This window comes from Octopus sinensis, linkage group LG8 (assembly GCF_006345805.1).
Source record: "Octopus sinensis linkage group LG8, ASM634580v1, whole genome shotgun sequence".
NCBI classification, from domain to species: Eukaryota; Metazoa; Mollusca; class Cephalopoda; order Octopoda; family Octopodidae; genus Octopus; species Octopus sinensis.
Genome location: NC_043004.1, coordinates 78056234 through 78073224, shown reverse-complemented (window position 1 = coordinate 78073224; position 16991 = coordinate 78056234). Strand labels below are relative to the sequence as shown.

The 16991-nt window shown below is 40.0% G+C and overlaps 1 protein-coding gene across 7 annotated transcripts in view; it reads left to right on the top strand.

The window, feature by feature from the left end:
* LOC115215033 (dystrobrevin beta) overlaps positions 1–16991 on the top strand; it is a 412633-nt gene that overhangs the window by 143675 nt on the left and 251967 nt on the right. For 2 of the 7 annotated variants that reach the window (XM_036505499.1, XM_036505498.1), the window contains exon 1: positions 16540–16802. The exons of 2 other annotated variants lie outside the window; for them this stretch is intronic. In XM_036505499.1, the coding sequence (XP_036361392.1) occupies positions 16679–16802 (124 nt within the window). In that variant the 5' untranslated portion in view covers positions 16540–16678. Of the gene's footprint in view, positions 1–16530; positions 16803–16991 lie in introns of those variants that run through there. 3 more of the 7 variants (XM_036505502.1, XM_036505497.1, XM_036505501.1) reach the window with 3 other exon arrangements.

Genomic DNA, 16991 nt, shown 5'->3' with positions numbered 1-16991 from the left:
GATTTATTATTTAGTTACAAATTTTTGTTATTCTACATTTAAGAGATGAGGAATTATTTACATTATTTACATTTGACAGATATTTTTCCTCCTCTTGTTTGTTATTAACACAACATTTCGGCTGATAAACCCTCCAGCCTTCATCAGGTGTCATGGGGGAATTTTGGACCTGGGTTCTCATTCCTAAGGTATTTTTCCATGTTGTTGTTGTCATTATTATTATTATTATTATTCAGGTCACAACTCGGAATCTTGGGGTTAGTAGCCCACACTCTTAACCACTACGCCATATGCCGTGCCATATATTTGGTTTTGTACATAATGTTGTTCGAAAGAATGTTTAAGAAAACATACGAAAATTATGAGTTTGTTTTAAAATTTGGGATTGCATAGACAGTATTTTACGTAAGATATGGGCAGTTCCTATGAGCACTATTTTTTGAATTTCTGCCATTTTGGGGTTTCCTGGTATCTGAGCTAGGTAGGAATCAACCCTTTTTGCTATCATCCCTAGGGCACCTATGACAACAGGTATTGTTTTAGTCTTCAGGTTTCACACTTTGCTAATTTCTATTTCAAGATCTTTATATTTGCTCAGTTTTTGGTAGGTCTTGACAGATACGTTTATATCGATTGGGACAGTCATATCAATGAGGAGGCATGTTTTTTGTCTGAAGTCTTTCAATATGATGTCTGGCCTATTCGCGTCTATCTTTCTGTCAGTTTGAATGGTGAAGTTCTAGAGGAGTGTGATTTGATCATTATTATTATTATTATTATTATTAAGTTTATTGTGAGTTGGTAATGAAAATGTTTAAATTTACTGACCTCCCCCAACCCCATTTTCTCCATTGAGCAAAAATAATAATAAAGATAAATCTCCTTTTATACACTTTATAAACACGGGAGCAGGACACAATCCGTAGACACCACAGAGTCCAGTTAAATGCAACTCAGGTTTAATTGGACAGATATTATTATTAAAGACATTCTAACAATGACCATCATGTCTTAATGGGTTTAGTTTTTCTACATGATGCAGTATTTCCTTTTTTTCCGACATTTGAGGATAGTTTCAGAGAGATTTGACTGTTATTTCCAGCAGAGTACGTGACCATATAAAGGTTCTCTTGTTGCTTTATCTATGTTCTGTGTGTGTGTGTGTGTGTGTGTTTTATGTTGTACTTATTGATTGAGGTTGAACTTCATTGTTTTATCTGCATTGTGTTGTGCTCACATATCTGGGACACTGCAGCTGCTGGACGCATACATCATAGACCCTCGTCATCAACACCCCCTCCTCTCCCCAAACCACCTCCATCTTTTAGTACCTATCATCCATGCTGGCATAAGTTGGACGGTTTGACTTGACTCTATGGTGTCTACCGATTGTGTCCTGCTCCCGTGTTTGCTTCAACCCAGTTTCTGCAACTGGATTCCCTTCCTAATGCCTGTTCTTCACCATGTCCAGAAAATGCTGTATGAATAATTGGCAAAACCCTTCACCCCACAACACAGTACAACTGCTGACTCACACATATCTGCCGATCCCTTCTCTTTCTCTTTTCTACCCCTACTTCAATGGTTTCTGCCTAGTGGCTGTGTGCTAAGTAGCTTGCTTACCAACCACACGGTTCCAGGTTCAGTCCCACTGCGTGGCACCTTGGGAAAGTGTCTTCTACTATAGCCTTGGGCCAACCAAAGCCTTGTGAGTGCATTTGGTAAACGGAAACTGAAGGAAGCCTATTGTGTGTGTGTGTGTATATATATGTATGTATGTATGTGTATGTTTGTCCCCCCAACATTGCTTGACAACCGATGCTGGTGTGCTTACGTCCCTGTCACTTAGTGATTCAGCAAGAGAGACCAATAGAATAAGTACTAGGCTTACAAAGAATAATGACTGAAACAAGTAAAAGTAAAAGAATCTCCTCCCCCCCCTAACCCACTAAACACACCTATCTTTCTCCTCTCATCATTTCTGTTCTGTCTCCTCTTATCACTGGACAGCAAGATACCTGTGCTTGTCCTATCATACTCAACACCTGACATAAACCCCTTTCCCTCTCCTAAATACTCCCCACCCTGCAACCTAGTTGTGGAGGGCTTTTTCCTTATTCCTTTTCTGTCTTGCAGATTTAATTGGTAACTTTACTAGTGCCACTGTCATGCAAAAAGGCACCCAGGACTCTCTTTAAAGTGGTTGATGTTAGAAAGAGCATCTCGCTGGAAGGCACTGTATCCCATCACAAACCATTGCTATGGCCTTCATTTTACTCAATGAATTCCTCTCAGAACTGCAAAATTCTGAAGTTCTCTCTCTGACTATTTCTTTCCTATGAGCGCCATCTGTCATTCTCCCCTTATGCCCTTAGGAAACTACCTACCTTCTCCTTCTGTCACTTTCATTCTACTTTCTGTATCTTACGGTCACCTTCTTGTACCATGAGGGTTTGCTCTGGCACCCCATCACTGCTATTTTTATCTTCTTCCCAACTGTTTCCACACACCCATATCAAATATTTGGTAATCATGTATCTCTATAGAAAGACACCTGAGTTTGTCCTTCTGTCTTAAATTAACCTCTCAACACCTGACATAAAACCACCCACTTCTCAGATACTCCCCCATTTAGCTGACAGAACTTTTTTCTTTTTCCTTTCCCAGTTCTTTTTCCATCCTGTAAGTTGCTTGGCGACCCTCCCTATAAATGCCAGTGGCACAAAAGAGGCACTGAGTACTCTTTGTAAAGTGGTTGGCATTAAGAAGTGTATCTGGCCACAGAAACCATGCCAAAGCAGACATTGGAGCTCAACAGAGCCCTGTGGGTCTCTTGGTTCCTGTCAAACCATCCAACCCAAGCCAGCATTGAAAATGGACACTAAATGGTGGTGATGATGGTGGTGATGACACGCCATCTTGCGGAAGATTAACCCTTTAGTATTATTCTGCAAAATGATTATTTATTCATGTAGCTTTGAGATTTCTATGATGTGATTGTTTGTTTGAATAAAATTGTAGAGCAGATGTGAGAGGCCAAACCTGACAAGCTTGAGCATAGAATAGGTAGAATATTTGGGCCTGATATTGCCAGTTTAAATGCTAATGGGTTAAGCTATACACTTAGCCACATCAACCTCCACATCTCTTGTAGGAGATGGAGACATCAACAATGGTTCTTCCGCAGCCTAAAGAAAGAAGAACTTGTATGTCTTTCTTTTCCTTTGTTTCAACCATTTTTAAAAAATCACCCAGTCCACACTCTGTAAAGTGGTGGGCATTAGGAACGGCACCCAACTCTAGAAACCATGCCAAAGCAGACAGCTGGAGCCTGGTGCAGCTTTCCAGCCGTGCCAGCTCCTGTCAAACTGTCCAACTCATGCCAGCATGGAAAAACAGACATTAAATGAGGATGATGATGGTTTTCTTAGATTTCCACTCTGCAAAATAATTGCTCGATATTTGACTGACATCTTCTTAGTCTTGTCTTTATGTTGCTGTAAAGAAGATGCTGTTGAAAGTCAAAAGTTTAGCCATTGTGATGTGACTGAACGATGAGAATAAAAATAGATCTCTCTTCTTCTCTGTTCATTGATGAAGTCATATTGGCTTCTCGTTGACTTCATCCCACTTTTACTTTGATTATCTTAGCAATTTATAATTATTGTTCTCAACGATACACATATTTGTCTGTTTATTGATCTTTTTCCCAGAAATGGATGAAATGCATTATTTTCAAGAGATAATACAGTTTGCTTTTTAATCTCAATAAAGTAATAGCTCCTACCTACCTACACACACACACATGATACAGATATATTTACTTAATCATGAAAGTGTGTGTCTGTGTTTCTGTGTGTGTGTGTGTGTGTGTGTCTATAGTCTCTAAAGTATGGCCGTACATCTTGTTATCTCTGCCACCTTACACATCTCTCTACATATAAACACATACACACACACACACACCACACACACACACACACACACACACACACACACACACACACACACACACACACACACACACACACACACACAGAGTCTGTATACAGATTTATGTTGATTTCACAGACAGAATATTTGACCAACATAATAATAATAAAGCCACAGCATCTCTTGATAATACACTTCCTTTCACAGTACTCTGTCACTCTACAACTCTCTCTCTCTCTCTCTCTCTCTCTCTCTCTCTCTCTCTAACTGCATAGGGTGGTGGGTATGTATGTGCATGGGGACAAGGTGTATTTATGTATATTAAACATGGACAACAATATGTGTGTGAGTATGTGTACTTCATCACCACCATCATCATCATTATCATTTAATGCCCATGTTGCATGATGGCATGGTTTAGACAGTTTGACAGGCTCTAATGGGCCCAAGGCCTGTATTGTGCCACAGGTTCTATGGCTGGAGGCCCTTCCTAACCCCAGTCACTTTACAGAGTGTCCTGGGTGCTTTTAATGTGGCCCCAGCACTTGTTAGGTTGCCATGCAGTTTGCAAGACTAAGAATCCCTAGAGAGGGAGCTTTATGCCAGGAAATGAAAGGGACATAAACACACCAACATCGGTTGTCAACCGATGATGGCACACACACACACACACACACACACACACAAAACGGACTTCTTCCAGTTTCTGCCTGCCAAATCCACTCTCAAGGCTTTGGTTGGCCTAAGGCTACAGAAGAAGACACTTGCCCAAAGTGCCATGCAGTGGGACTGAACCCGGAACCCTGTGGTTGGTAAGCAAGCTTCTTGCCACACCTGCACCTGTGTGTGGGTGTGTGTATAATCATCATCAACATTTAATATCTGTTTTCCATGCTGGCATGGGTCGGACAGTTTGACCGAAGGACAGCACTAAGCTCTGCTCTCAGTTTTGGCATAGTTTCTACAACTGGATGCCCTTCCTAATGCTTGGGAAGTGAGAAAGTCTTTTATGTTTCGAGCCTAAGCTCTTCAACAGAAATTTCTTGCTGTAGACAGTGTATGTGTGTGTGTGTGTATGGTTGCAATTTACAAAAAACAAAACAAAAGACGAAGACAGGTGTGTAAACAACAAACAGATGTATTAGTTTAACGCTTGGGTAGTGAGAAAGCCTAAGCTCTTCAACAGAAAGGAACGCAGAAATAAGCAGAGAGCAAAAATAAAAAAAGGTTTTGTAGATAGAAGACCCAAAAAGCAGATAAGGCTATGTAAATGTTATGGAAGGATCACTGTTAGACTCCCAGTATGAGTGAGGAGTCTAATACAGGTCGTTTTTTTATACTACAAGATCCCTTTGAATGAACAGCACATGGAATTAATATCTGCACGCTATCCATTAATATAAAATATAAACTTCTATCAGAATTTACATACCACGGACAAGAAGCCTCTCTACCCATTCCTTGGATAATGGAACAGCAGCTTTAACATCCAACATATATCTTTATTTTTATTCTTATATTAACCTTTATACTTCTTATATCTCACCCTTTCCAAAATAACTTCTTATATTAACCTTTGCTATTTCCTTCTATTTAACTCTCACATATCGTCTCTGATGATGGGATATCTTTATATCCCTGAAACAGCTGTAAGACTATCCTTCTCTTTATAAAATGTCCTAGAAAGTTCACACTGCCTTGGCTTTGTTGTCAGATTTTATTTAACATACACAAACACACACTGCACTTCTTGCAGTCTTTGACTACCAAATCCAGCCTTGGGCTATATTAGAAAGCCTCCAAGGTCTGTGGCACCATAGGATTGAGCCAGAGATGTTATGGTTTGGGAATCAAATTTTTTAACCCCACAGACACTTAGCAAGACAAGTGAAGTTTTGAAGCTAGAAATGAGGTCCAACACAAATTCGCATCGAGACTTTATGATACTTTACCATCAAAGTTGAGTCACAGAATCAATAAGGATTATTAGTCTTATACCGATATGGTTCCTCTGTTGATAATATAGAACCATCAGCCTTTGAAATAAATTGAATTTCGACGAAAATCTAGGAATTAGTGGTTTGGGATAATTTCGAAGTTAATCTTTTGATGCATAAAGATTGATTGTATGTTCCTTGTTAGAACTGAAGTCTTAATGGTTGGAGGCTGACATTTCTATATTCAATAACATTGTATTGGCAGTTCAGGATTTCATGATTTGTAATCTTAAATATTGATTAGTGTTGTTGTTGTTGTTGTTGTTAAGATATGTGATGGTGTTCTTTGCAGTTCTGAATTCTTGTTTGCTTGTCATAGATAATTCTTCTGAATAATGAAATGCAGTTTCGATGTAACTAGTAAATCATCATCAGCAGCAGCAAAAAATTGCTATGTGTGTGTGTGCATGATGATGATGATGATGATGATGATGAGAGAGAGGCTGAGTATTTTGTTAAGTTTAAAGTTCCACGTAGATTATCTGCATCCAGTATGGAGTGTTTAGCATTGACTTTACATGTATTACTTGTTATGATATACAGAGCAAATGTAGGAGGAATTATGATAAACACAAGCTTATATCATTTGTCCCTACACACGTTTCGCCATTGTGGTTGTTTGAAACTCTGCATTGGCTGTTTCAAGTGCTATTAAATGCTTAGTTACAACAGATGATCAGGGAAGACTTTATTGCATGATGTTACAGGGATCTAATGACTATATATACATACTTATTTCTTTATTGCCCACAGGGGGCTAAACACAGAGGGGACAATCAAGGATAGACAAAGGGATTAAGTTGTTACATCAACCCCAGTGTGTAACTGGTACTTACTTAATCGACTTCAAAAGGATGAAAGGCAAAGTCGACCTTGGTGGAATTTGAACTCAGAACGTAACGTTTCTGCCAGCTCACCACCTTGACTATATATACATATTGCTGGCTCCACATAAATGCTGGTGCCACATAAAAAGCACCTGGTACATTCTGTGAAGTGGTTGGGAAGGGCATCAAGCTGCAGAAACCTTGTCACAACAGATAATTGGAGCTTGGTGCAACTCTCTGGCTTGCCAGCTCCTGTTAAACCATCCAACCCATGTCAGCATGGGAAATACAGATTTCAAATGATGATGATCACAATCATGATGATGGCATGTGTGTGTATGTGTGTGCGTGTGTGTGCACGTATATATAATCAGCCTGGGTGCCCTGTCTGTGTTCAGGAGTCGATGTGCCAAGATATTTTAGTTCCCTCTGTTCAGAACTGCATACAGGCAGGCTCTTGTTTTCCAGAGGGTCCTTTGCTCCTTTCCCTGCCATGCTCTCTGTCAGGATTGTTTAGGACAATGATTACTGCCACAGTATATGTCCAAAATAGGATAAGCTTTGTGGACTTGATACCCTGCAATGGGTGTCTTTCTACTTTCAGCTTTTCTAGAACTGTAGCATTTTTTTAATATCTGTCATGTACAGGACTTATAAAGACTTAGGAAACTAATGATACAGGGAAGAGCTGGATGGATACATAGATAGATAGATAGATAGATAGAGGGAGGGAGATAGATAGATAGATAAGATAGATAGATAGGGAGATAGATAGATAGAGAGTGAGGGAGGTAGATAGAGAGAAAGATAGATAGACAGAGGGATAAATAGTGAGATAAATAGACAGAGAGAAAAATAGATAGATAGATTGATAGAGGGATATATAGACAGAGATAAAGAGATAGATAGATAGACAGAGAGACAGATAGACAGAAAGATAAATAGATGGACAGACAGATAGATAGATAGATAGATAGATAGATAGTGATTTCTCTTACATTCCAAGATGCTTTCCACTCTGTGGAGGGGGTCTTGTGATTTACTTGCTGATTTCATGATTGCCACTGCTACAAATCAACTCACAAGGCTTTGGTTGGCCTAAGGCTATAGTAGAAGACACTCGCCCAAGGTGTCACACTGTGGGACTGAACCCATGACCATGTGGTTGGTAAGCAAGCTACTTACCACACAGCCATGCTTGCTCTTATATATATATATATATATATATATATATATCATATGTGATGCACAGGTCACTTGACTGATAATTTCAGGTCTCTAGACAATATATTCTTCATCATCTAAGATTTTTTGCAAACAACTTGCAAGTGCTACCAGTTGAAAGCACTGCATACTGGATGCTAGCAAGTTTATGGGGGTCATCAGGAGACAATGCGCATCAAGGGCCTTCCTCTTGAAGGGCAAATTGTACACTGCCCCCCCCCCCACACACACTGAAATGTGGCCACACTTACTAATTCAACTGGTTACTAAGTTTCACTCAATATTCTTCTAGCTTTCTTTGGAGGCGGTGAGCTGGCAGAAACGTTAGCACGCCGAGCGAAATGCTTGGCGGTATTTCGTCTGTCTTTACATTCTGAGTTCAAATTCCGCCGAGGTTGATTTGCCTTTCATCCTTTTGGAGTTGATAAATTAAGTACCAGTTGCATACTGGGGTCGATCTAATCATGTGGTCCTTCCCCCAAAAATTTCTGGCCTTGTGCCTAGAGTACCAACACTACTACCCACCAACAAAACCAAATTAAGCTCCTAAGGCCAAAAGTCTGTGAACAAGCAATGGATGTTTAGGACAAACTATTAGGACAAACTATTAGGACAAAAATTCTTTGGACAAGCAAACAGTCAAATGATGATGATGATGATGGTGATGACTTTTCGCTGTTCTTGACCACATTTTCTCCATTTTAAACAACTGAACATTCTATAAATGTTTATCATTCATTTGTTTATTTATTGACTTTATTATTTTTATCGATGTATTTGCTAAAAATGACTTGCAAAGCAATATGAAAATGGGAGTTAGTTAATGTGAGTTGGTTGTGGTTACAGAAGACCATTTAGAACCATTTCACTGGAATTTACTTGTTTATCGAAGTCTTTGGAATGGTTGGAAAATGTGTTTTTTATTGACTATTTTAAAAAATATTTTTAATTAAAAACAAAAACTGTTTTCCAATTTTTATATATGAAATATTCAATATTTTCTGAAAATGGTAAATATAGAATGTATTTTTTTGCTTTCTGAATCAACTATATAAAAAAAAAATTATATATTGTGTTATTTTTCTGTTTAAAAATGTACTTAATAACATAGAATCGAACATTGCAAATGAATATTTGCATCCAATAACGAAATGCAATTAAACGTTAGTTTAAACATTCTCTTGGAGAAGAGGTAAACTTCAAAGGGAACTTCCATATATAAAACCAGATGTGTGTGTGTGTATCTATGTATATGTGTGTATCTGTGTGTGCTTCTATGTGTGTATATGAGTGTATGCACCTATATATGTGTGGAGGTGTGTGTTTGGTATTGATTGTAAAATTTAAATTTTAAATTCTGCTGATAGTTCCACCAATAAACGTTAGTGAAGTATTTCAAACTGACCAGACTGCACCACATCAGCAGAGGGTGTTGTGCATTGCAGACAAGAAGGTATTCGGTCCTTGTCTTCTAACATTATGAACCTGCTTCTGATTTTAATGGTCTTGTGTTGTTTCACTTCATTTATCTTAATATTGGCTTTGGAAATGCAGCCTAATACTTCCCCGTGGCCAGACATGTTGTTGGAGAAGATTGGAAATGAATTATACTGCTCGTATGACAGTGACACACCTAGCTATTCATAAGGAGATCGTTTCACTTGTTTCAGTCATTAGACTGTGGCCATGCTGGGGCACTATCATGAAGAGTTTTTTAGTTCATCATTATTGTTTAATGTCCATTTCTCATGTTGGCATGGGTTGGATGGTTTGATATCTAGGTGGCTAGCAGGGAGCTGTCTATACTCCAATTGCCTGTTGTGGCATGGTTTCTATGGCTGGATGCCCTTCCTAATGCCAACCACTTAGCAGGGTGTGCTGGGTGCCTTTTACGTGCCACCAGCATGGGTGTATCTCTGCAGCACCAGCGTGTGTGCTTGGGACAGGTGCATTTTATGTGGCACCAGCACATGTGAAGGACAAGCCTGTATGTGTGGAAAACACCAATTTTACTTAGCTTGACATGCCTTCACAGCAACTCACCACAACTCCTGGTCCCTTATCATTTCCTCAGTGAGGCCCAGTGTCCAAAGATCCTTTTGCACCACTTCATCCCTTGTCTTCCTGGGTCTATCCCTTCCACAGTCGCCCTCTACTGTCAGAGTTGTGGAGGCGCAATGGCCCAGTGGTTAGGGCAGCGGACTCGCGTTCGGAGGATTGTGTTTTCGATTCCCAGATCGGGCGCTGTGTGTGTTTATTGAGTGAAAACACCTAAAGCTCCATGAGGCTCTGGCAGGGGATGGTGGCGACTCCTGTTGTACCCTTCCACTTCAACTTTCTCTCACTCTTACTTCCTGTTTCTTGTCCCCGACTTCCTACGCAACTACTGAGCCTGGATGCACATTCATCCATCCGTCAATGCTCTCGGTATCAGAGGTTGACCTGCTTTCTCTTCTCTAGGTCTTACGAATAGCAAAGGACCACGTTTCGGACTTCTCCCACTACAGACCGCGATCTTGCTCTGGGACAAAGACCATTTCGCTCAACAAACAAACTGTCAGAGTTCAGCACTTCTTTACACAGCTGTCCTCATCCATATGCATCATCACATGACCAAACCAGCACAGTCTTCTCTCTTGCCCACAACATCTGATGCCTCTCATACCCAGTTTTCCTCAAATCATTTACACTCTGTTGAGCATGCACACTGGCATTACCATTCAGCAGAGTATGCTAGCTTCATTTCTTTCAAGCCTTCACAAGTCCTCTGCAGTCGAAGCCCATGTTTCACTGCCATGTAGCATAGCTGTATGTACATGGCCATCATACAGTCTGCCTTCCTCTCTGAGGGGGAGGCCCTTAGTTACCAACAAAGGTACAAACTCTCTGAACTTTGCCTGGTCCGTTCTTATTCTAGCAACTATGCTTTCAGAACTTACTCCCCCACTGCTAAACTAGTCTCCCAGGTATCAGAAGCTATCTACTACTTCTCTTGACCCCTTCCCCCAGCATTTGAGGGAACCCCTTGTCTGCACATTTACTGCTTGCAAAGACTGACCCCAGTACTTCTCTTTTAAGCCTGCTACATATTCTACAGGTCACTTTGGTGACCCACTAAGTTACAGGGACATAAATAAACCAGCATTGATTGTCAAATGGTGGTGGGGACAAACACAAAGACACACACACACACACACACATAAATGCAATGGGCTTCTTTCAGTTTCCGTCTGCCAAATCTGGTCACAAGGTTCTGGTTGGTCTGAGGCTATTGTGGAAGACACTTACCCAAGGTACCACACTGTTGGACTGAACCAAGAACCATGTGGTTGGGAAGCAAACTTCTTACCACACAGCCACAGCTATGCCTATGTGAGATGTGTATCCACACACCTATACATATATATATATTTCTTTACTACCCACAAGGGGCTAAACATAGAGAGGACAAACAAGGACAAACAAACGGATTAAGTCGATTACATCAACCCCAGTGCGAAACTGGTACTTTTATTTATCGACCCCGAAAGGATGAAAGGCAAAGTCGACCTCGGCGGAATTTGAACTCAGAACGTAACGACAGACGAAATACCGCTAAGCATTCCGCCCGGTGCGCTAACGTGTCTGCCAGCTCGCCGCCCTATACATATATATATAGCTTGGCTTTTCTTCATGAATGAAGCTTTGCAAATTGATTTAGTAAAGGGAAACTGAAAGAAGCCTCCTGTGTGTACACGCATGTCTGTGTGTGTGTATAAATATTTGTTTCAAGAATTTCTAATAGATGATATCTTACATGTTTGTCCTACATGTACAATTTTGTAGCTCCTATTATCAAATGAAACACCTGTAATGGTTAATAAATGCTTTGGTATGCAATTACTCTGCAATAAATTGTTTCCCACTATTTTTCATCTCTTAGGCATGTCTCACACAATAATAATATCTACGCATCATCATCATCATATATATATATTCTTTTAGTCATTTGACTGTGCCCATGCTGGAGCACCACCTTTAGCCAAACAAATCGCCCCCAGGACTTATTCTTTGTAAGCCTAGTATATATATATATATATATATATATATATATATATATATATATATCATTGTTGTTTAACGTCTGCTTTCCATGCTGACATGGGTTGGATTGTTAGACTGAGGCCTGGCAAGCCAGAAGGCTGCACCAGACTCCAATTTGATCTGGCAAAGTTTCTACAGCTGGATGTCCTTCCTAACGCCAACCACTCCAAAAGTGTGTGTGTGTGTGTGTGTGTATATGTATATATGCACAACAGGCTTCTTTCAGTTTCCATCTATCAAATCCACTCACAAGGTAGAAGACACTTGCCCAAGGTGCCATGCAGTGGGACTGAACCTGGAACCATGTGGTTGGGAAGCAAGCTTCTTACCACACAGCCACTCTTGCACCTATATATATATATATATATATATATATATATATATATATATATATATATATATATAGTGTGTGTGTGTGTGTGTTTCTATGCATGTGTATAGACACACATGTTGGTGTGTTAATATCAGTTAACAATGTAAGACAACAACTGAAGTTGTCTGATCAATGTGGATATATACACACTGGATTCTGCTGTAACTGTCTTTTAACATATATCAGTCATTGGGTTGTGGCCATGCTGGAGCACTGCCTCAAAGGATTTAGTTGAACAAATCAACGCCAATACTTCTTTTTTACCCCACCTTTTTGTTAAAGTCTGTCACTTATTCTATCAGTCACTTTTCCATGAATCGGTAAGTTAGGAAGACATAAACAAACCAACATAGGTTGCCTGGCAGTGGAGGAGAGACAAACACGATCACACACACATGCACACACACACACACACACACACATGTTCTCTCTGTGTCTCTCAGATTTATTATGAAACATGTAAGTGAATTTGTTGTAGCAAAACAACAATCTACATTCAACTGGTTTCCCCTCTACTCTCCATACAGTCACCTCAACTCCCCGTACAATCACCTCTAAGAATCATTCCCACTTCTGCAGTTTACATGTTGAAGCTGCAAGTATGATGACTCATGCAGATTTTATCTGGAACAGAAACTCTCACCTGTTTTTAGAGACAACGAGCTTTCAGGTAAAATGTTCAACCTCTATTGAACATTACTAGAGATTGATTGATTTCTCAGTTCCTACCCTCTCCCCACTTTTTTTTTTTATTTTAAAATATACTTTTATGAAATTAGTAAGGCAATAATTCCAATCAATAATTGATATATTTTCAATTGGCTTTCTTTGTTAATTACCCCAATGAGCTATGATTTCATTGTAATCAAAGTTCCCTAATTTTCTCTTTTCTCTTTCTTTCCTTCATAATCTGCTGAACAATTTTATGAATTTATTTTTCTTCTCCTGGGTCCACAAAAATATTCTTCATACACAAATGCTGATTTTATCTACAAATAGAAAGCACATAGAAATAGAATTGAAAGAAAATTCCTTGCATGCTTATTTAAAACAAGGGATAAGATCGGCGTTAATGAAACTAAAATCAAAATTGTTTACTAATTAAATGAAAATATTGGAATGACTTCAGTGGCATTAGTAGTGGGTGGTGGTGGTAGTGGTGGTGGTGGTAGTAGTAGTAGTGGTAGGTATGGTGATGGCAATGGTGGTGGTGGGGGTGCCAGTGGTGGTAGTCATGATGGTGGTATGGTGGTGGTGCTGCTGCTGACAGTGTTGGCAACAGCAGCAGCAGTAACAACAACCACCCCCACAAACAAACAAAGCCTCCCCTCCATCTTAAACAGTGACAAAAGTTCAAGATTTTTTTTTTTAGAGAATGGAACCACTTTTTTTCTGTGAGAGAGTTCTTTACCAACCATATTGGTGTCGCTGTTAGCAGACAAGTGTGCCAGGAATCTCAATCCTTCACCAAGCAGTAGAACTGTTAAAGCATAGCAGCTTTGATATGCGATATTCCAAGTTAATCTGCACCTGTAATATCGTTTACAGGTTGGCACCAATCAAATTCTAATCATGTCATTGTGTTCCAGGCTGGTTTTGGTCATTCCAATCTAAATTTATCATCAGTGCACTTCGATACTTCGTTATTGTTATTGTTGATTAATTGATAAGAGACATTGTTTTGTGTGTTGTTTGTAGTTTTGAAGGATAAAATAAAACAATAACACAAAAGAGAAACATAAAAATAAATAAAACAAATATACCTGAAAATATACCTGTATTTATAGGTACAGGTGTGACAGTGTGGTTAAGAAGTTTGTTTTGTGACCACCTGGTTTGGGGTTCAATACTACTGTGCAGCATCTTCAGCAGTGGAGGCGCAATGGCCCAGTGGTTAGGGCAGCGAACTCGCGGTCGGAGGATTGCGGTTTCAGTTCCCAGACCGGGCATTGTGTGTGTTTATTGAGCGAAAGCACCTAAAGCTCCACGAGGGTGGTAGCAACCCCTGTTGTACTCTTTCGCCCCAACTTACTCTCACTCTTTTTTCCTGTTTTTTGTCCCCGACTTCCTACACAACCACTGAGCCTGGATGCACATTCATCCATCTGTCGATGCTCTTGGTGTCGGGGGTTGACGTGCTTTCTCTTCTCCAGGTCTTACGAATAGCAAAGGACCACGTTTCGGACTTCTCCCACTACAGTGGGACAAAGACCACTTCGCTCAACAGACAATCAAACAAAGCATCTTCAGCAAAGCATCTTCTACTAGAGCCCCAGGTGGACCAATGCCATGTGAGTGAATTTGGTAGACAGAAACGGAAACTGTGTGGAAGCCCAACACTGACGTATATAATAACTGATAAGGACAGAAGCAGTCATCATCATCGTTTAATGTCTGTTTTCCATGCTGGCATGGGTTGGACGGTTTGACTGAGGACTGGCAAGTTGGGAGGCTGCACCAGTCTCCATTCTGTTCTGGCAAGGTTTCTACAGCTTGATGCCCTTCCTAATGCCAACCACTCCAAGAGTGTAGTGGCTGCTTCTTACGTGCCACTGGTACAGGTGCCAGTCAGGCGGCACTGGCATCAACCACACTCATTTGGTGCTTTTTATGTTCCACCAGCTCAGTGGGGGGGGGGGGGGGGGTCAGGCAGCATCAATTTAACACACACACACACACACTGAAATTCTTGCAGTCTTTGACCACCAAATCCAGCCTTGGGCTATATTAGAAGGCCTCCAAGTTGTGTGGCACCATAGGATTGAACCAGAGATGTTACGGTTTTTAACCCCACCGACACTTAGCAAGACAAGTCAAGTTTTGAAACTAGAAATGAGGTCCAACACAAATTCACATCAAGATTTTACGATACTTTACCATCAAAGTTGAGTCACAGAATCAATAAGGATTATTAGTCTTATACCAATATGGTTCCTCTGTTGATAATATAGAACCATCAGCCTTTGAAATAAATTGAATACAATATTAATGTGGGGGGTTTGTGCTAGAATACTGGACACTGCATTACTTACCTTGAGAGAAAAATCTCATAAGGAATTGTGGCAAATAAAAGCACACAATCTGTTAATGATATGGTTTTTAGTGCCTTTATGCACCATGAGTGTTTATGAGAGGTTCTCTCGGGGTAAATAATGCAGTATTTCATATTCTAACAAAACTTCAATTTAAGTTATGTCCTGCTTGAGAAAAAGACCCAATAAACCTAGCAAAATTGCAGTCACGGCAGATACCAGTGTCATGCAAATGGCACCTGTGCCAGTGGTATGTAAAAGCACCCATTACGCTCTCGGAGTGGTTGACGTTAGGAAGGGCATCCAGCTGTAGAAACTACCATCCCTGGTCAAACCATCCAACAGATACCAGCTTGGACAACAGACGTTAAATGATGATGATGTGTGTGTTTGTCCCCTCTTTTGACAATTGGTGTTTGTTTGTTTCTGTCCATGTAACTTAGTGGTTTGCCAAAAGAAACTGATAAAATAATTATCAGGCTTAAAACAAGTATTGGGGGTCAATGTGTTTGACTACACCCTCCAAGTTGGTGCCCCAGCATGGCTACTGTCCTACAACTGTAGCAAGTAAAAGGTTAAAGATATTTCTCTAATGTAAGATAATGTTTATTTATGTAGATATTTCTATTGGTTTTTGTGGGTGTTTTTTTTTTTTATTCATTTCTTCTCCTCTGCAGTTGGTTTGTTTTTTTACAGCTCTTCACTGATATGAAAAGAACTTGTTTGTGAGTGAAGTGGTTGGTGAAACCAAGGAGAAAGATTTAATGGTAGAGAGAGAGAGAGAGAGAGAGAGACGGAGGGTGGGGTGAGGTGCCTGGTTGGATACCTACCAGATGCTAACAGTGCAACCAATGAGATGCTCATCTTTTTAAGTTCTGCTTTTCTCATGGTTGTCCCAAAAGTAACCCTCATCCATTTCCTCTCTGCCTTTTGTTTCTCTCTCTCTCTCACTCTCTCACTCTCAGAGAGAATGTGTTTGCTGCCAGCAGCTGATATGAGCAGACTAGTTCATTTATTTATAGTGATGGGGGCATGGCATTTTTTACTTGCTATCAAAATATATAGTTTATTATCAACTTGAGGTGCTCATACAGTTTCTCTGTGAAGGTTTAGTCTTCTCTCTCTCATTCTCTGTCTCTTGGATTCCTAGCTAAACTGGCTGCTCTGATTTCCAATAGGATTTCAATCAGGGATAAAAGATATGACTGGATGTATAACAACAACAATTCTTCAACTCGAGAAAATCAGAATTGTGGCGTCACTGCCACTCTTCTTGTTAAGAATTTTCTTCCTGGTTATGGCACACTTGTGGATATCACTGCTCCACACAAGGGTCTGTAATACATTATTTTAATTACATTATTTTTTGGTGGGGTGGGGAGGTCTTAATTCCTTTATTCTGCTTCCTTATCAACTCATAGAAAATAGATTCTTAAAAATCAGCTTTATTGTTTACGTAATAAATTATATAACATGTTAGCGAAACAAATAGACAGGTAGGGATAAATGACATCAGAGTTGG